Below are 20,900 nucleotides of genomic sequence, written 5' to 3' on the forward strand. Positions count from 1 at the left end.
CAACGGCCTCTCAGTGAACAATTTCCTTGATTGGACACATTGACTACTCTCCACCTTGGTCACTCTGTCCCACTCATACTGGCCTTTCAGACTCTGGAACCCCTTGGGCAGGCTCCCACTTCAGGACCTTTGTCCTTCCTGTTCCCTCTGCTCAGGTCCTCCCCAGATGTCTACATGGTAGATCCCTCACCTCCTTTTTTCAAAAGTCACTCTCATTTTGGGTTCCTTCAAAGCAAAACCAGAGACAAATAATTTGGTGCAGGTAGTTTACCTGAAAGATTATTCCAGAAACTATGGTGAGGGAGTGGAGAGTGAAACAAGGGAGGGAACTGTTATCAAGGGCATGTGCAGCCCTGGCCAGTGGCTCAGTGGTTAGTCCATCAGCCCGCACACTGAAGGGTCACGGGTTCGATTGCTGGTCAAGAGCAGTTACCTGCATTGCAGGTTCAATCCCGTCCCAGGTCGGGCTGTGTGTGGCAGCAACAAATTGTTGTTTCTCTCTGTCCCTCCCTCTCTAAAAAAATCAATGGGAAAAACATACTCAGGTGAGTATTAACAACACAAAAATAACTGAAAAAGGGCACATCTAAGCACCAGGGCTCAACCTTGCTGGTGACCCTGAGGGATCATGTAGAATATCCACCAACTTTCATCCCTGTTTGGGGTTGCTTGCATGGACATTGTTTCCTGGCGTGGTTGGCCTACCCTGCAAGGCTCCTGCTTCCAATACCCCTGGGCAGACAGAGCTGTTGTCATGTATGTGAACTAGGCGCACGAGGTAGCCTTCTCTGGATTGTCTGAGGGGACACAGAGCGGCACCTTGTTTGTCCGGGTCCCTCAGTGCTGCTTACCGGGACTGCTCTATCCAAAACCGGGAGCCACACCTCACAGCTGCCTTCCCTTTCTGGTTTTCTCACTGCGCACATCCCTTTATAACTTATCATACGTTGTTTTTTTGCTCATCTTCCCTCCCAACTTTGTTCACTCATGTGTATCCCAAGTCCTGAGCAATTTGCCACAGACTAGGCCCTCTGAAAATACTGAATGAGTGCATCAAAAACCTGAGAGAAACCCTGGCTTTTTGACATCTAGTGGGAAAACTAGATAACTTCAACTGTTAGCTTCCCGAGTTAGAAAAACTATTGTCAAAGTATCTCCTTTTACAAATATGGATTGTGGAGACAATAACTCAGATTCCTTGATGTCCAGAACCTGTCTTTTCTAATATATTTTGCTGATTCTTACTACTTCCAAAGTATTATGATTCCTACGTACTTTATTACAATGCCCTGTAATATCCTTTAAAGATGTCTTCACATATATTCTCATTTGCAGTAACTATGTGATATAGACAATACCAGAATTATTCCCTCTGTTGAAAGTCTAAGGAAGTTTCCAATTTCCTTTTGAATTCAGAAGGATGGTTTTTCAATCCTTTCCTCTCTTGTGCTCTCCCCTTGATAATAATACCCATTTTTACCAGTTTTTAAAAGTGCTAAATGTACCTACCTATGACTTGGGGATTAAGTCTTGATTTCTATGGCATTTGGGAGGTCACATTTTCTAGAAAAGATCTAGGTTTTCTTCTTTGTCCTCTGTTTAATTTTATTTAAAGAGTCTCAAAAGGGCTCAAATTTTGAATTACTAAACTGTTTAGAAACATTGAAGAAAGCTGACTTGTGTATAACAGGGATTTCCTGTTATAGGAAATCCATTTTTTTTTTTTGCATATATTGACAACTGTCACGTCATAATAAGCAAGCATGAAAAAGGACAGTTTTGGATGAAGAGGGTTGTGACCTCTCGTTAGGGAACATTTTCCTGCCAGGGGCCATTTGAATTATTTGTAACATCATTTGTGGGCCATACACATTACCACCTTAAAAACCAGCCTGCTCTATTTGGTCAAACATTTAATTAACTCACCCCTAATGCCTGGGCAGGGCCAGACCCCACCTGAGTTACAGGAACCCATACTGATACAAACATAAAACAGACCAAGCCAGATGCATAAGCGAACCACATTTCATTGGCTGGCACCAGATTCCCATGTTCTCCCATGAGAGGAATCACTTAATGGCTCAGTCATGAAAACAAAACTCAAAGCTCCCCACTGCTGTTCCACTGTGGGCATGTGCAGTCATAATCACACTCAAAATAAACTCTGCCAGGAATCAGTTGAGTGTGTGAGCCAATGAGCTCAGAAAGGAGACCGGTGGGTGCAGCCAAGGAAGGTCAGCTAAAGGCGGAAAGGGCCAGGCCTGCACAGGCTGCACTCCAGGCTCCGTGTGTCTAATGTCTGCTACAGCTGGCCAAGTTGGCATGAGCACCAGACATCAACTGTGGAAGACTAACTCAGAGCACTCAGCTACTTGCATAGTTCAGTATTTCCATGAGAATAATTTTAAGTGGAGACTGAGTCAGGGACAAAGGCAAAACAAGACAAGGCAGGCTGCTGCACCTGTGGTCCCCAGGGGACCAGTGGGCCTCCCAGCATTCATGCCTTGGTGTTGACTCTGGGCTTGGCCATGTGACTTGCTTTGGTCAAGGGGACATTAATTAGCTAGCACGGAGAGCAGCGGCTTGACAAGCACTCTGCGCTTGGAGCCTGTCTTCCCGGAGAAGAGTCCACGCACTCTGAGACAGCCATGCTGTGCAGACATTAGGAGGCCACCTGGAGGAGCAATGAGAGGTCCCACACATGTACAACGAAGCTTCTCGGATCTTCCAGACCAGGTACCGGCCACCAGCAAAATACAGTGGAGTAACTCCAGGTGGTGCTAGTTGGAAAGGAAGAACCACCCATTTCATGAAATTAACGCCCCCCCCCCAAAAAACAACAACAACAACAACAACACAACCCCAAAAAACTAAAAAAAAAAAAGAACCATCCAACCCAGCCCGCCCTCTAACAGCCTAGCCCACGGAAGCAGAGGAAACAAGAAATCACTGTTTTAAGTCACAACATGATGGAGTTTTTTTAAAGAAAGCAAGAATTTGACTGCAGCAAAAATTACTTAGGACAAGAAACAAGGAAGGGCACAAAAGCAGCAACAGGAGAGCGTAAGCTGGGCTGCTCTGGTCACTGGGAAGGCAGAGAAAAGGGAGCCTCAGGGACAGGGTCAGGGCGTTACCCAGGACAAGTGTCCACTGCTCCCCGGGGGCAAGCTCATGAGGACCTCAGGGTGAGGAATTGCCTGCCTGTGAGGGAAGGAGAGGGGAAGGGATTGGCAGGGACATGCTCCCTGGAGGGAGAGCACCATCAAGTGTTAATGAAGCTGTTGATTTTAATGCAGCAGGAAGTGCAGCACAGGATTTCTAAGAGAAAGGGAAGAAACCGCACTGTGGGAAGAGTAATTTTGTTTGTATACTTTTGGGGCAGACTGATTAACTGGCACCTAGCACCGAGGTCAGCATGAAATTCTGTCCTTGAGCACGTTCTCTAGGGTACTGAAGAAAACCATTTTTGTTGTTTACTAATTCTTAAGGAAACGTTGAGGGTTACTTACAGAGCATACTGTATAATGTTTGCAGTGTCCTTGTGATTATCACCTTTGACCTTGTTAATTCTGGTTTGTACAATTTCCCTTACTGGAATGTTAAAGAAGAAAATCCAGAGATGGGGAAAGACCAACGCTGGAGTGGGCCGAGAGGGTCTAAAGTCCCTCCCCTGACAGCTTTTCCCTTATTTAAAAACAGCATCTGTGGCATCAGCAGTCTGTCCAGCCCATCAGTCAACAAGTCAGGGTTACCTACATCTGGACCGCCCTAAGACGACTCAGGCCCTCACAGGCAACCCTAGGGCCCAAGTTCCACACTTGGCATTCCATTAAGAACCAGGTGCGAAGGCCCTGGAGCTAGGGGCCTGCATAAGGGAACTGCTTAGTGGGGCCAAGTGGTCTATGGAAATAGGACCTCCCTGAAAGGTGGGAGTAGGAAGGTGAAAAAGACAAAGGAAAGGTTACCTGGCGACAGAGAAATACAGACAGAGGAAACGGAAGTAAGAGCTGAAATACTTACGTTACTGACTCACCAAAGTGAAACAGAATTAAACTTTATTTATCTGGAAGACAGTGACTCCATCACTGGTGACTAGAGCTCTGGGGCTGCGCTTTCTCCTCAGCAAGGTGGGTTGGGGTGGGGTGGCCTGTGCTTGGCAAGGGCTGCGGTGGTCTCAGATCTGGATAGATGGGAGCGTTTTCTAAGACTGTGGCACCTGTCACACCGACCCAGAACTCACCTGTGTATCCTATTCAGCTCTCTGTCCCCAATCCATCCCTATCCCCGTGGGATATTCCACATTTTTGCCCACTTCTCACCTGATTGGCTCCCTAGCTGGGCCTCAGGCAGGTCTCCCCAGAGAACATGCGCAGGATCATTGAGGAACCGCTGGCTGCGTTGGCATGTTAGGCAGGTCTGTACTGTCCAGCGCTGTCCCTTGCAGCCTGGGGTGAGAGTAGGAAAATGGAAGAGAGTGCCTGGGTTAGAAGAAAAGGGCTCTTGCACCCAGGTTTGTCTCCATTGTTTTCTAGTAGGAATTCCACCTGCTCCCCACTTTCAATGACAATTTGGTAGTGTGAGTCCCCTGCATAAACTATCAATTTCTTTTTTTAAATTCTCACCCAAGGATATTTTTTCCATTGATCTTTAGAGAGAGTGGGAGGGAGGGAGGAGGAGGAAACAGAGACATTGACCCGTTGCCGCCTGCATGCACCCTAACAGGGGCCGGGGATCAAACCTGCAGCCAAGGTATGTGCCCTTGACTGGGAATGGAACCTGAGACCCTTCAGTCTACAGGCTGACGCGCCAATCACTGAGTCAAACTGCCCAGAGCTAAACTATCAATTTCTTGGTACTTTTTTTTTTTTTAAGTCTTCACCAGAGGATATTTTCTCCCATTGATTTTTAGAGAGTGGAAGGGAGGGGGAGAGACAGAGAGAGAGAAGCATCGATGTGAGAGACACCTCGATTGGATGCCTCCCACACGAGACCTGATAGGGGCCGGATAGAACCTGCAGCCCTCCAGTCCGAGGTCTGACACTCTAACCACTGAGCAGAACGGGCTAGGGCCTCGGTGCGCTTTAAGATAAAGTCCAAACGCATTTACAAGACTCTAAAAGATATGCCGTTTCCTCAGCCTCCTAAACTCTTGTGTTTTTTTTTTTTTTGGGCTAAACCTCAGCCAAGGATATTTTTTCCATTGATTTTTAGAGAGAGTGGAAGGGGGGGGGGGCATTTATGTGAGAAAGACGCATTTATTGGCTGTATCCTGCACCACCCCAACTGGGGCTGGGGCTGGAACCTGCAACCCAGGTACATGCCCTTGACAGGACGAGAGGCTTTTGACGCTCTAACCACTGAGCACACTAGCCAGAGTGCTCCTTTAATTGACAGCAGGTGCCCCACAAGCTCTCCTCTCAGAGTCAACACCCATGCTGAGAATTTCCATCTCCTACTGCCTCTTCTTATGCATCTCATCACCACTGGCATAAGCCACAGCATTGTACTCCTCCAATTAAAGCGTTTTCTTCACCAGCTACAAGAATTTTTAAAATATGCAATACCTGATTAGTCAGGGGCACTGACTCTTTTCTCTTAGATTGTCAAATAAGGTGGCTCAGATACCAAAAAAGGCTGCGGGTCCCATTCCCGGTCAGGGCACCTGCCCAGGTCCCAGGTACCTTGCCTGGGAGGTGCGGGAGGCAGCTGATGCATGCTTCTCTCCCCCTGCCGCTCTCTCAAATCAATAAACATATCCTCGGGCAAAAAACAGCCCACACAACAGTGGTCCGCTGAATGAATCAAAATTATACCTATTTCTTTTTGTCAGCAGAAAATAGTTTTCGGTGTGCTGCAGAATTTTAGTAACTAGTTTATGTGTGCCAAGAGATGAAAAAGGTTAAGAATCGCTGTGCTCCACTATTTTAACTGTTCCTTTCTCAGTCCGCCCCATCAGACTGTGCCTTCCATGAGAACAATGGGTCTGCACGATACTTGGCACACCTTGGAAAAATAAGCATTTGCTGCACGAACGGTGGACTCGTCCTCCACAATGCCAAGTGACGTCTATTCTCACGCACGGGCGACGCTGCCTCGTGCTGCCCGAGCGGAGTTACGGAGTTACGTCCGAGCCGGACACAGCCGGCTCCCGCGGGCCGTCGGCGAGCAGACACCGTCCGCCGCGAGGCAGGGCCGCCCGCCCGCCGGCGCGCCCTCCTCCTCCCGCCTCCACAGGCGCACTCACGTCTCTGGCGCTGCGTGCAGGTCAGGCCTGGGATGAGGAGAGAAGAGCAGCCACGACAGAGGGTCCTCTTCACCGATGGGTCCCTGCGGGCGGAGGGAAGAGGGAGAAGGGAGGGGGTTCGCGCGCCCGCTCCCGCCCGGGCCGCTCCCCGCCCCCGCCCGGGCCGCTCCCGCCTCACCGGCGCAGGACCAGTCGCCGGGCCACGGTCCTCTCCGTGTGGCAGTAGAACCTCGCCAGCGCCTGGTTCTCGGGGTCCTGCGCGAGGACGCAGTGGGCGGCCTAGGGGAGAGGCGGTCACACGGAGCCGGCGGCACCGGGCGCCCTGCCCGAGCGCACCCCACTCCAACTCACCTGGTACAGGAAGCTGAGCCTCTGGAAGGCCTCGCGGTCCTTCACCTGCCCCGCCATCCGGGCCCCGCGAACGCCCGGAACACGCTGGCCCGTAGGCCCCGCCCCTCAGATAGGCCCGCCCTGGCGTCAGCGCAAGGCCTCCTGGGAAATGTAGTTCCAGGCCCGCGAAGCCCCACCCTGCGGCCTCACAGATCCATCTGTTTGAATTGCTTTCTAAGCCACGGTCCCTTTTTGAGTCCTAGTCCGGGCTTCCTTCCAGTCGTCTTCAAGTCCGTCACTAGCTATACTCGGTAGAGACTGGAGAGGCTGGTGGAACAGGAGAGGATCTCAAACTGTTATACATTTTCAGGACAGAAGAGGGGTCTCTATGCAGCTAGGTTGGGGGGATGGTTCTGTGCAATTTATAGCCAGATAGACCTTTTGCACTACTCTTTGAAGCCAAAGGTGAGTGCCTGGAAGATGTACAAATGGAAGGAACAGAGGTTATACATTTAAAAAACCACTGGTGCCAGTGGGAGTGAAATTGGAAAGGATCATGAGGGTGGTGGAGGGGAGGAACAGGGTTCTGGCCCTCAGCACAACTCTTTTCCACTGAGCCACACACACGCGTCCTGTCACACAGTTCTAAACAGACACTAACTCCTAATCGTAGGTACTGGAGCACAGAGAGACAGCATCTCCTGTCCCTGAAACCACCCCCACCCCCAACACAGGCAGACACGGATCACAGTCCCTCCCTCTGACCTGTCTCCCATTTGTTCTGTTTGGCCCCCTGTCTCACCTCTGCTTCATAGTTAATGACCAATTCCTGAGATCAGAGTAGAGGGATGGAGGGGGAGAACATGGATGAACCCCGAGACAGGGAGAGGGCAGCCCAAGTTCCAGGAGGGTGAGGCCTCTCCCCCCTCTCAAACCCCTTAGGCTGGGCAGGGAACCAGGCCTCCAGCTCAGAGGAAGTGGCTGAAACCTCTTCACAAGTGTTTTACAAGTGTCCCCAGACGCAAATGGAAGGAGTATGCCTAAAACGCAGATGCCCAGGCCCACAGGTGATCAGTCACTCGGGATGAGCCCAGGAACACGCATTTTCAGCACTCAGTGCTTCTGACACATCGGCAGTGGCGGCCATCGAATCACCACACAGCACAAAGAGCACGTCAGTGGATCCTTTGTTCCATATTGTTTACCAACCAAAGCATCTTGCCACAAAGAACCACAGTCAAGGCACAAAGGTAAGAGGAGAGTCTGGACAGAGTCCCGTTGAGGTGGTCGAAGGAACTGAAATGCCCTCACTAACCTGCAGCATGTCCCACCTTCTGTGAACCCCATTACCCGAGCAGCAGATGGTTCAAGTCGTGTCGATTTGGTGTGGCATGCATCGCTTTGCCTTTTTTGACATGTACCCTACAGATTATTTTGGCCTAACATTAAATGACTTACATTCTCTGATAGGGGAAATGGCGAACGGTGAGGGATGGCAGCAAACAAGCAAAAGACTGGCTCTTGTGAACACTAGTTCCAGGCCAGATGCACGCAGGCACAAGGAAGTTGCCTATCTGGTCCTTCCCTACACACACCACCCTCTTCTACCCTTTCCTCAGGGCGAGAAGACTCTATTCCCTCTCTCCCTTTCTGGCTTAGACACTTTATCCAGGTAAGAAAGTTGACAACTTGGGAGTAACTATTTAGTAACATTCCTTAAGGCAAGAGCTTTGGATAGAAATATTTTTCTCTTTCCTCCAATACCGGACTCTCCTTCCCACGTTCCCTTGGGAAAGCAGTAAAAGGGCAGACTGTCTTGCAGGATCTCTGGCAACGCATCCCTGAAGAGTAAGATGACCAACTTCTTGGAGATGATCAACTCTAAGGAGGCAGGCAATAAGCCAGCTCTGCTGAAGGCTGACAGGAGCCTGGGTCCTCCTCCTCCTCCTCCCCCTTTCCTCCCCACATTGCTACCTCTGGCCAATCCAACTCGCAATTGGCAACCTTACTCTGGGAAGAGATGACCAAAGAAACCCCGCTCCCTCACTAGTATGTAGGGACCTGTTCCTTTGGCCCCTTCCCTGACCTTCTTTCTAACCTCTGGATGCCCAATCTCTGCTCTCGTGGGTCCTCAACTCCTAGACCCATGAGAGCAACTGTCATTCACTTTTATTCCGTCTAGAGGTTTACGTACCTCTGTGCTCTTCCTCAAGAAACATAACTACTCTGCGTTCAAGAGCCCCCAACACGTGTCCACGGGCTTGTTCCCGCCTCTGGTTTGAGTGTCACACCCTCCCACAGACTTCTTGCTTCTGGAAAAGCCCCTCCTCCCTTCCCGACCCGTCCTGTGCAACAGAAAGCCTGATGGGCTTCAGGGGATTGAGTCCTTGGGAGCCTACTCCCCACCCGACAGGAGGAGACACAGCTGTGCTCTCACCCCACCAGTCCTGCCCACGCTTCCACATAAACCACTCCAGACAGCGGGCGCCTCTCCCAGGCGGCTCAGGCCGGAACAGGCAGACCGAAGCTGCCCCCGCAGGTCACAGGAAGGAAGGCCCGTAGCTCTTGATCCTGCCTCGTCCCAGTGATCCCCCGGCCCTCCCTGTCACTCCCAATCTGTCGGGGGCCTGATGGTAAGTGGTGCGGCATTCTTCCTTCCAGCCCGGATGCCTGGGTAGAAGAGGGGCCATAGTTTCTCAGTAAAAGTATCAGTGAAGGTGTAGATATGGGAGCGGTCTGTGACATTGTAAAAAGACAGTGTGCCGGCCTCATAGTCTAGGAATATGCCCACCCGCTTGGGTTTCACCTTGATGTGCAAAGGAGTAAAAGGCGTGGTGGTAGCTGCATATTTGTCTCCGTTCCACAGTCGCACCCGCCAGTAGCCAGTCTCCGGCAGTGGGGTCAGCTCGCCCTTTCGGCTCACAGAGTCCCGGCACACACCCACTGCCCAGTGGGTCTTGTCGCCCACCTCCACCTCCCAGTAGTGTCGGCCTGAGGTGAAGCCCTCCGTGGCCAGGACGCAAGGGTAGAAGGTGAAGCGCCGAGGTGTGTCAGGCAGGTCCCGGAGTCTTGTCTCCACAAACTTGACGCTCTTCCGATCTTCCGACAGGACGAGGTTAGGATGAGCAGTCTCCGGGTCCAGGGTCACATCCGCTGGCGGGAGAAGCCAGAGTGGGGAGCTAGATGAGGACGGGAATAGCTCAACGCCCTGCCTCAGTCTTCCAGCCTGCCTTACAGAGCCTGCTCCCTTAAAGGCCCCAGAACACTGTGGTTTGGTTAACTTTCTCCATCCATGGTGTCACCTAAGGGAGGGGAGGGAATACTGCTTCACGTCTCACCCGGCCCTAAAAGGAGCAGGTGACTAACTCGCTCTTGCCTTTGCAAGGGCTGGTGGGTTAGGGCCTCCATCCACAGCCCCCGGCATCATCATCTCACGGTGCAGAGAAGCACCAGGCACAGTTCAAGGGCCAGAAAGAAGGGAAAGTGTATGTGAAGGATACAGAGAAGACTCCATCATCGGGTCTAGGGGTAGGGTGACCTGACACCTGTTTTCTTGGAACCGTCCTGGTTTATGACTATATTCTCTGAGTAAAAATGAATGACATTCCCTTCACTCTCTAGAGTGGACCCATTTTAGGCAAATTATTTAACCTTTCTGGGCCCCTGTTCAGAACAGCGTGGGCCTGAGATTAGATGACACTGAGGCTTTTCACTGCGAGTTCCGTGACTCAGAGTGACCGGAAGCCAGGTAAAGGGATGGGTGACAGACAGGACAGCCGAAACCCAGATAAAGACTTTCTGCTCTCTGCCAATTCCCTTTGCTATTTTCCTTTTGGGAACAACTCACCAATTAGCTGCTTCAGGATTTTCCTTAGGGCAAAGTACTGTCGGGGGAAACTGCTGAAGTTCTTTTCAAGCTGTATGGATACTGAAGTCACCTCCATGGTCTTCACCTTTTCACATCTAGGAGGGGCGGGGAGATAGGGGAAGAAAGGGCCGGTCAGGGAAGCTCCATCCTCCCACTTCCTCCCTCCTCCCTGAGGACAAGCACTTGCGTATTGCTTTCTTTTGCCAATCTGTGGAGAGCCATATGGTCCCCTGGACAAATCCTTAAGAACGAGCCTCAGAACTTTCTGGAGATATTTGTTATAATTCATGCAAATGGGTAATTACCCTTCTCCCTCTCAACCCTTTCCTTCTTCCATCTTGTTTGGGACACAATTCCACATACAGGCACAGGAGGAATCTGGTTCTACATGATCTTGTAGAACCAGGAAGTCCTGATGCTCAAAGGGCTACTATTCCCAATGATTTGCTCTCTAACTGGCTTCATGGATGTAATAACCCTTTCCCATAGCCTCCCCAGAAGCTGCATGACTTTTCCATCTTATTCCCCCACTCCTTACTGTACCGTCAGTCTCTAAGCCAAGATCTAACTCACTTAAAGAGTTGCAGGAGTCACTTACTTTTCCAGGGTACTTTTGACATCCTAGAGGGAAGGAGAAAAGAAAGCAGTATTGGTCCTGGTAGTCAAGGGTCCTACAGGCAAAAGGGCCCCCCTCCTCCCCACAGCTCCAGATCTCTAAAACAGGAACAGGGCAAACAGAGGTTGCCATGCAGGAGAAGGGCTCCAGAGGGGTCTGAGCACATCTCGCCCAACTTCATCCTCACTTTCAACTTCTGGTCACCACGAAGCTCGGCAACTTATATTCCTTCCAAATGGGTTCCTGTACGTTTGTCTTTGCTCCTCAAGGACACTGGGAGCTCCATGCAGGGTGCAGGGATTGTCTGCTCTTCGCTCTGTCCCCCAAGTACCAACCACAACACCTGTCTCCGTGAGGATTGGTACAGATCGCTCGGACTGTGGTAGGGGAACAGGCCCTGCTCCCACTGTGGGCTGGGATCCCCCGTTTGGCGTTGGTTAACAAACACTAACAACTGTGTGCCAATCCTGATTGGCGAATACTTGGGGTCCAGAAGACAAAGACGACAAATCTCTGCCCCCAGGATTTCCCAGTTTAATGTGGAAGGCAGAACACACATACATGAAAGGACATGAGAATCAACACCAAGGAGTACATCAGCATGCAGATCAATGTGCAACGGCGCCTCGCTGATTCCAATGCTGCTAGTCTGATCTCTAAGGCGAGAAACATGTTTCCCAGAGCCCTGCTAACACCGTGCATCTCCTTCAGAAAACATGATTTCAAACAGTTTAGAGGTGTTTACATATCAAAAACAATGTAGATTTTATACATAATTTTAAGTGTCTTTCAAACTAGGTTTCTATTGTTTTTTAAAAAATGTATGTTTTTATTGATTTTAGAGGAAGGGAAAGAGAGAGAGAGATAGAAACATCAATGTTGAGAGAGAAACATCAATCAGCTGCCTCCTGCATGCCTCCTACTGGGGACTGAGCCCATAACCTGGGCATGGGCCCTGACCGGGAATCAGTTCATGATGCTCAACCACTGAGCTACACTGGCTGGGCTGTTTCTATTCCTTTTTAGCACTAGGTAAATCAAATTCTAGGACTTAAAAGTAATGGTAACTGCATTTACACACTTTTTAATGCGTAGTTGTTTTTTTTCACGAATTCAGACTAGATTTCCCTCCTTTCGAAAGAGTGGATTTTTTCTTTGGTACAAATTACTCACATAATTGTTGACAAGACGTAAGAACACAGAAATGATTAGAGGGAAATGGGAGAACTCAGAGGAGCCTTCCCGTGGAACAGACCCTCTGACTGTGTCTAGAAGAAAGGACTGGGTTTAAAGAAGCAGAGCAGAGGAGTGAGCATTCCGGGCTGACAGAACCGCCTGTGCAAAGCTAGCCCGACCTGAGGGGCCACGCAGGGGCAAAGGGCGAACCTTAAGCATCTCGAAGCCCGACTGCAAGCACTTGCCCTCCACCTCAGCAGCCAGGTGGGCCAGCTCGCGGCGCCTGTCTCCGAGGTGAGCAGCGTTCTCTCGGAGGCGCTGCAGAATGTCCTGTTCCTCCTCCTCCAGTCGGGACAGCAACAGCTGCTGCTCTTCATCCAGCCGCCTGTGAAGCTCTTCAAATTCCTTCAGGACCTGCTGTCGGCGACTCTCCACTAGCCTCTGAGAAAAGAGGGACAGTGTGGCTTACTTAGCCCGGCCAGGGGGCACAGCGTCCCTCTCCCTACCTGCCACGTGCATCAATTCCAGTGTCATTAAAAACAGTTTAACGGGACACTCATGGTTCTCTCCACTGTCATTTCCTTCGATAAAGAATGGCCTCTATCCCACTGATGACTTGGGAGTGAAGACCATTGGGAAGATAAAAATCAATGTTTGTAAGTTTTAATTTTCTTAAATTACATTAACTTCTAAAAAACCATGCTTTTATGTTTTAGGAAAAATAATTCAAGACATAAGAACTCAATAATATAATGACAACCTATTTCAGACATAAGCCATATCTGATGATAAACCTCTAGCTACTGTAATTTGTTAAGAGAAGGAAAATACAGCCCCAGCCAGTTTGGCTCAGCAGATAGAGCGTGTCGACCTGCAGACTGAAGGCTTCTGGTTCGATTCCGGTCAGGGCCCCATAGGGTGTGCAGGAGGCAGTCAGCCAATCAATTCTTTTTTCTCATCACTGATGCTTCTTTCTCTCTCTCCCCGTCCTTCCTCTCCGAAATAAAAAAATATTTAAAAAAATAATAATAAAGAAAAGGAAAATACAAATAGTGGCCAGTTAAGTGATATTACTGTCATTTGTATGTTACAAGATAGCTACCTGATGAAAACATGATCAGACAGAATTAAGTGGAGAAGAATCAGTAAGGTTCTAGTAATGGGCTGCAACAAATACCTAGATTTCAGGGCTGAACCTGAAATAGTTTCAAGTCATTTCTGAGACTTGCTAGTTGCCATCCCAGGAACAGGTTCCCAAGTTTCTTAGTAAATGAGTTGCTTAAAATTTGAAACATGCTTTCTCTCAGCCAGCACATAGACTTGAAGCTTTCCCATTCCTGAAACTTGCTAATTAGGGGGCAGACAGAGCCACAGCCTTTCTGAGGGTTATCAGCAAGCACATCCCACCTCTGCAACAGGAAGCGCTCTCCCAAAGAAGGCTCCCCGCAGCGCCATGTGGCTGGTGGGGAGGAATCACCCCAAGAGGGGAGCAAAGTGAGAAGCAGAGACAGGACTTTGGAGGAGGAAGGGCTGGGACTGAAAGGAGGGCTGAGGGGACTGGAGTGGCCTGGAGCCTGGGTGGCCAGGAGCGGCCGATGAGCTCCAGCGCCGGAGCGGCCGCTGCTCCCATTTCCCTGCGGCCCTCGCAGAACCACAGGGAACAAAACACATTCCCACAACACATACCCTCACATAAAGCGCAGCCGGGGGGGGGGGGGGGGGGGGGTGTTCCGGGGTGATGAGTGGGTGGAATTTAGAAGTCATACTGTGATAAACAGGTAGCAAAACGGTTCTCCCTCATATAGCCCCATCGTCCCTTCTCTTTTTTTCACTTTTTTCACATTTGCAGTGCAATGGTTCTGAAAGAGGGAGTGAAATGATATTTGGAAATATCATGTCACCAAGAGCTAAGCTGCTTGTGGTATTTGAGTCAACATGACTCACAACGGCCTCGGTCTGAGCTGCATTTGCGGCCTGGTTGATGACAGCACATGCAGGTGCGAGCATAAAACTCTACTGCCGTGTCTTTCAGGGCACGCGTTTAAATATCACACAGCAGACTTCATCACACATTTCTTTTGTTGTATTATATTATTCTATATTTGGACATGACAGTTTGTTTTTAAAATTATGTAGATAATTTTATGAATAATTATCATTTCAGCATGGTTAATTACAAATTATTATTATTATTTTCTTAATCTTTATTAAAACTTATTGCGATTATTACAGATGTCCCTCCTTATTCCTCCACCCGGTTCCCACCCCGCCCCAGGCCTTTGCCACCCTAACACATTAGTTTTAAAAGGTCATTGGGTCATCTCGGAGGGCAGGCAGGGGAGGGTGGTTGGGTGGGAGGTAATCAATCAAAGACCTTGTATGCATATATGCATAACCCATGGGCACAGACAGTGGTGAGGGCCTGGGGCGGGGGCCAGGAGTGGGTTGGAGGGGGTCGATGGGGGAAGAAAGGGGACGTACGTAATACTTTCAACAATAAATATTTAAAAAATGAAATAAAATAAAAGGGCACTGGGTCTGATTCTGGAGGTGGAGATGAGGGAGGAGGAAGAACTCAAATGGTCACTAAAGAAAGGTTGATGCCCTGCCCGTTTTCCCAGTGGTTAGTGTCGGCCCCTGGACTGAAGGGTCGAGGGCATGTACCTTGGTTTTGGGTTTGATCATGCAGTTTTGGGTTTGATTGTGCGGGGACAACCAATCAATGTGTCTCACCTCACTGTTTCTCTCTCTCTCTCTTCCCCCCACTCCTTCCCTTCCACTTGGTCTGAAAATCAATAGAAAAAATATCCTCGGGTGAGAATTTAAAAAAAAAGAAAGGCTAGTGATAGTTTCTGAAATCATTGAAATGATAACTTACATTTGTAAAAAACCACAGTTCTGTTTATGTATTTAGAAGGTTTTAAAATTTTTATTCCCCTCTCAATCCTTTACCTTTAAGAAGAGGATCAATAGGAAGAGGGATGTTAATGACTGGGGAGAAGCTTCATTTTCACCTATTTTAAGTTTCTGGAGCCTTTCAAAAGATCAAAGAACTTTTAAAAAAATATATATTTTATTGATTTTTTTACAGAGAGGAAGGGAGAAGGATAGAGAGTTAGAAACATTGATGAGAGAGAAACATCGATCAGCTGCCTCCTGTACACCCCCCACTGGGGATGTGCCTGCAACCAAGGTACATGCCCTTGACCGGAATTGAACCTGGGACCTTTCAGTCCACAGGCCAACGCTCTACCCACTGAGCCAAACCAGTTAGGGCCAAAGAACTTTTTAAAAAATACATATTTTTATTGATTTCAGAAAAGATGTGAGAGGGAGAGAGAGATAGAAACGGAGATAGTCACTAATCGGCTGCCTCCTGCATGCCCAGCTAGGGCAAGGAATTTTTTTTAAACCCACCTTTGCAATCAGAATTAGTTTAATTAAAAGAAATTTCAGCCCTGCTGGTGTGTTCAGCGGTTAGAGCATCATCGGCCCACACACTGAAGGGTCTCGAGTTTGATTCCCAGTCAAGGGCACATACCTGAGTTGCAGGTTCTATCTCTGACCCCGGTTGGGGCGCTTGCGGGAGGTAATCAATCCATGTGTCTCTCTTACATCCATGTTTCTATCTCTCTCTTCTTCTCCCTCCCTCCCTCCCTCCCTTCCACTCTCTCTAAAAATCAATGGAAAAAATATCCTCAGGTAAGGATTAACAACAACAAAAATCAAATGCTGCTTTGTTAAAATGTATAAAGGACTAAGGTAACAATACTTGTTTTCTGTTGAAATGTCATTGTTAAGAAATGACTGTTTCTACTATTTTCAAATATGTGTTTAATTTCAAAAGCTCATTATTCCTTCTGGCACCTGGAGGCCAAATTTCTATGTTGTCCCCTCGTGAGCTGGCACCTCTGCTTTTTGTACCTGTCATTATTTATTCTGCCTGCTTGACTGTAAGCTCAAGAAGGCAGGGCTGTTTCTGCTCATCGGTTCCCAGTGTCAAAAACATGGTTTGACCTATACTGGAAGCTTGAGAAATATTTATTGATTCATGCAGAACCAGTATCCCTAGCTTTGCTACCAACTGGTTGTGTGATCCTGGACTAGACTTGGACTATCCAAGTTGTTTCCACATGTGAACTTGGGGTGATGACAGCTACCTTACAAGGAACGGCGTTCCCGCTTGCCGAAGACGGCCTCGGGACTCTGGCTTCTCTATGTCCCCCTTGTGCCAAGTCTAGTTGGATTCAGGATTCCAACCAGGGCAGAACCCTAAGACCTAACACAATTCTGTAAGCTTGGAATGTCATGAATACCTAGTGAATTAATGCACAGAACTCAATGCATACTAGTTTCTACTGTTACTATTAGTACTTATTCACTGACCATTAGAAGAAATAAGACAGAAATAAAAACACCATGCTACAAACATGGTGATGCTCTGAAAGATGCAGAAATATATGAAAACGAGGAAAGCTAAGTGCTGAAGTGTCGGGAAAAGCTGCCTAGAAAGTGGCTTTCCCGCTGCCTGCCTGCCGGACAGGGTTCTACAGGCAGAGGATGGGAAGAGGAGAGCATCCCAGGAACATTCCCTGTCATTCCTGAGCTGCTGGAGTGAAGAGAATGCCATTGGACAGTTCTCCTGGGAGCGCTCGGTCAGTTCCTTCTCCCTTCCTCCCCAGTGAACCTCCCAAATTCTCCTCTCCTCCACCCCTCTGATAAAGCCCTCCCTCTGCACACTCAGCAAAGCAGCTGTACACAGCAAAGGAGGCCAACAGGCACGAACCCCCTGCACTCGCCAGGTGTAAGACATTCTGCCTGTCCTTCACCTCTTCTAGCCTCCTCCTCAATACTTAATTCATGACAAGTCATGTCAGTGCAATGTCTAATGACCATCAAGCTTAAGAAAATAGCATCATTTCTGAGAGTACAGCACTTTTCTAATGAATCAGAACTGGTGGATTAGATAATGTTAATGCTTGGTTCACTGCCTGCCTTTACCTTGAGCTCTGCAGGCTTCTGCTCCTCCGAGGCCTTACAGCGGGTGACCTCCTGTAGCTTCTGCTCCAGAGGCGCCAGGCACTTCTGCAGCTTTTCCTGAGGGCAGGGAGTGGGAGGGTGGGATGTGGGGTTGGCTGGCATAGCCTACGTTCAGAGGCTAACCCATTTGTTTTAAACCGTTTGTTTGCATCCTACCCATCTCACCAGCTCTTGAGCCAACTCCCTCCCTTGCCTGTCGCTTGCGATGTTAACTTCTTTTTTTTTTTTTTAAATGTATTTTATTGATTTTTTACAGAGAGGAAGAGAGAGGGATAGAGAGTCAGAAACATCGATGAGAGAGAAACATCGATCAGCTGCCTCTTGCACACCCCCTACTGGGGATGTGCCCGCAACCAAGGTACATGCCCTTGACCGGAACCGAACCTGGGACCCTTGAGTCCGCAGGCCGACGCTCCATCCACTGAGCCAAACCGGCTTCGGCGATGTTAACTTCTTATAGGTCTCTCCTCCTGCCACCAGCCTATCTCCATCACCTTCTTTGCTCACCAATTTTCCCCCCTATCTAGTGGAAGAAAAGATGTAAAATACCAATGTGGGACTAAATCTAGAGTTAGGGTTTTACACGTGGGTAAATGTCCTCTCACTGAACCTCAGTGGTCCAGCGGTCACCAAACCCATCCACCTTCTAACTCAAGTAACTACCCACTACTGTCAAAGTGACCTTCTGGACCCTGATGTCCATCTTTAAACTTGCATTCCCATTCAACTCTAACCATCTGTAAATACAATGAAATCTTACTTATAAACAACTTTAAATCTTATTTCTAAGATTTTATTAACATAATTAAGCCCTGGCCAGTTTGGCTCAGTGGATAGAGCGTCAGCCTGCGGACTGAAGGGTCCCAGGTTCGATTCCAGTCAAGGGCACATGCCCGGGTGGTGGGCTTGATCCCCAGTGGGGGGCATGCAGGAGGCAGCCGATCAATGATTCTCTCTCATCATTGATGTTTCTATCTCTCTCTCCCTCTTCCTTCCTCTCTGAAATCAATAAAAATATATTTAAAAAAAACAACACAGCCGAAACCGGTTTGGCTCAGTGGATAGAGCGTCGGCCTGCGGACTCAAGGGTCCCAGGTTCGATTCCGGTCAAGGGCATGTACCTTGGTTGCAGGCACATCCCCAGTAGGGGGTGTGCAGGAGGCAGCTGATGGATGTTTCTCTCTCATCGATGTTTCTAACTCTCTATCCCTCTCTCTTCCTCTCTGTAAAAAAATCAATAAAATGTATTAAAAGAAAAACACAAACATAATTAAGTAAAGTACTTGATAAAGTACTAAGACATTAGCAGCTCTAATTTATGTTTCTCAAACACTCTGACCCAGCAATAATTTAAACCAGATGTCATGTTATCCATTATCTGGGGAAGATGCAAATAACAGACTGGCTTAGTCTAAAGTGGAATGACACTCTTCCCAGTACCAACGGGAAGGGAAGGGATGCTCTGAGCAGGGGACAGAGTGAGGAAACCAGACCACTTTTCAGTTCTTCCCAACGTGGATCTTCTCTATGTGTTCTCATTCATTATGAAAAATACTAGAGGCCTGGGGCACGGATTGGTGCACTGGTGTGGTCCCTCGGCCTGGCCTGCATCCTCTCACAATCTGGGACCCCTCGGGGGATGTCGGAGAACTGGTTTCAGCCCAATCTCACAGGCCAGGCGGAGGGACCCCACTGGTGCACAAATCCGTGCATTGGGCCTCTAGCATGCATATAAGATCTTTGGTTAATCTCTTCCCGCTCTTCCCCCTCTCCTCTGAGATTCATCAGTCTGTTCCATGTTTCTATGCCTATGCCTTGAGGTTCTGCCCCCTGGTGGTCAGTGTGCATCATAGCTACCGATTGAATGGTCGCTTAGGCTTTTATACATATAAATGTTATAGTCCAAGACCCCTCACGCTCAAATGTGTTAGAAAGGTCAGAGAGAAATTTTGGGGTACTCTTCGCCACTGTTCTTCATGCTTGAGGATATCTGGTCAGATGTACTGTGTGCCCCCTGTGTATGCACCTTAGAGGGAACTACAGAATGAGACCCAGGTACAGTCTTGCCCTCAGGAGCTTATGATCCTCTACCCAGAGAGCCTCCCTCCCCTGTGCTCCGCCCTTTGCCCCACGCCGACTTCATGTGCCTGGTTCCCCACCTTGTACTCCTGCGTGGCGTCGTCCAGGGGTGCGACGTTGTGGGCCCGATGGGTGTGGGAAATTGCACATATCAAACATACAGCCTCCTGGTCCTCATAGCAGAAGAGGCTGAGGGCCTCATGATGCTGGGGGCAGAGGCTCTCGTCCCGGATCTTCCGCTTGACAGCCTGGAGCTGCTTGGCAATTTCCACCATACTGCCGAGTTGACGATTAGGCCGGAGACTGCGGTACCGGGAGGTCTTCCGACAGACGGGACAAGGAAAGTCCCTTTCTAGGTCCTCCCACCAGCGGGTGATGCACGCTTTGCAGAAGTTGTGCCCACACTCAATGATGACAGGCTCCTTCAGGTACTCCAGGCACACAGAGCAACTGGCCTCCACCTGTAAGTTCTCCAGAGCCGCGGCTGTGGACGCTGCAGAGGCCCCGGCCTCTAACAGACTCGTCTCTGCCATCATTTAACTTAGGGATAGGAAGGAGGCAGAGAAAAATGTTAGTTGGAGGTTTAAATCTTTTTCTGCATCCCTGCCCCGACATTTACCCACATGTAAAACCCTAATTCTAGATTTAGCCCCACGTTGGTATTTTACATCTTTTCTTGTTAGATTCAACCTCTCTTTTGTTACACTCTTTCCAAAACTTGTGACTCCCAGCCATCAATCTAATTTTTTTTTCCTATGCAGCAAACTGATACCCCTCTCCCCCATCTCTTCTGTCTTTTAGCTCTGCTTTCGCTTGTTAGAAACAGAGGCTTCCTTTAACTGTAGCCCAACATACTCCTGATCCAGGCTCATCCCACTTGTATCCTAAAACCAATTTTCTAGACCAGGGTTGGGGAACCTTTTTTCTGCCAAGGGCCATTTGGATATTTATAACATCACTAGAGGCCCAATGCACGAAGATTCATGCAAGAATGGGCCTTCCTTCCCCTGGCTGCCAGCACTGCCTTTGCTCCGGCCCGGAGCCGCCTTTCTGTCTTCCCACATTGCCCAGAGGCGCGGAGAGGCTGGAGTGGTTCAGAACGCCTCTGTTGCCGCCATGGCAATGACACAAGCGCCCCGCCCCCAGCTGCTTGGCACCTATGTATGCAAATTAACCTGTCATATTTGTTGGGTTAATTTGCATACTCACTCCTGATTGGCTGGTGGGCATCGCAAAGGTACGGTCAATTTGCATCTTTCTCTTTTATTAGTGTAAAATTGTGGGCCATACAAAATTATCAACTTAAAAATTAGCCTGCTTTAAAAAAAAGAAAAAAGAAAAATAGCCTGTTATATTTGTCAAACATTTAATTAACTCACACCTAATGCCCTAACCGGGCCAGACCAACTGATTTTGCAGGCCTTATATGGCCCCTGGGCCGATGTTCCCCACCAGTTCTATGCCTAGTTTGACATATTTTTCTAATGGATGAAAAGGGAGTTTGAGAAAGTGCAGTGCTATAAAAATCAAAGTATTAAGATTTCTTA

The 20,900-nt window shown here is 48.8% G+C and overlaps 1 protein-coding gene across 3 annotated transcripts; it reads right to left on the reverse strand.

The window, feature by feature from the left end:
• Positions 1-4,038: 4,038 nt before the first annotated feature.
• On the reverse strand, positions 4,039-19,900 carry LOC307105477 (ribonuclease P protein subunit p21-like). 3 transcript variants are annotated; one of them, XM_079781242.1, is made up of 10 exons: positions 19,434-19,900; positions 17,236-17,331; positions 12,445-12,675; positions 11,041-11,063; positions 10,422-10,537; positions 9,543-9,727; positions 6,423-6,523; positions 6,245-6,327; positions 4,320-4,445; positions 4,039-4,216 (listed from the first exon to the last, which is right to left on the reverse strand). In XM_079781242.1, exons 1-10 carry the CDS (start codon positions 19,887-19,889, stop codon positions 4,083-4,085), a joined length of 1,551 nt encoding a protein of 516 aa, XP_079637368.1. In that variant the 5' UTR covers positions 19,890-19,900; the 3' UTR covers positions 4,039-4,082. The 3 variants fall into 3 exon arrangements, with proteins under 3 accessions (XP_079637368.1, XP_079637366.1, XP_079637367.1); XM_079781240.1 differs by lacking the exons at positions 9,543-9,727; positions 10,422-10,537; positions 11,041-11,063; ... (1 more) ...; positions 17,236-17,331; positions 19,434-19,900 and adding an exon at positions 6,596-7,354; XM_079781241.1 differs by lacking the exons at positions 9,543-9,727; positions 10,422-10,537; positions 11,041-11,063; ... (1 more) ...; positions 17,236-17,331; positions 19,434-19,900 and adding an exon at positions 6,596-7,346 and having other exon boundaries at positions 4,039-4,180.
• Positions 19,901-20,900: the final 1,000 nt, after the last annotated feature.

The sequence above is a fragment of the Cnephaeus nilssonii genome, assembly GCF_951640355.1.
Source record: "Cnephaeus nilssonii genome assembly, chromosome: 9".
Taxonomy (NCBI): Eukaryota; Metazoa; Chordata; class Mammalia; order Chiroptera; family Vespertilionidae; genus Cnephaeus; species Cnephaeus nilssonii.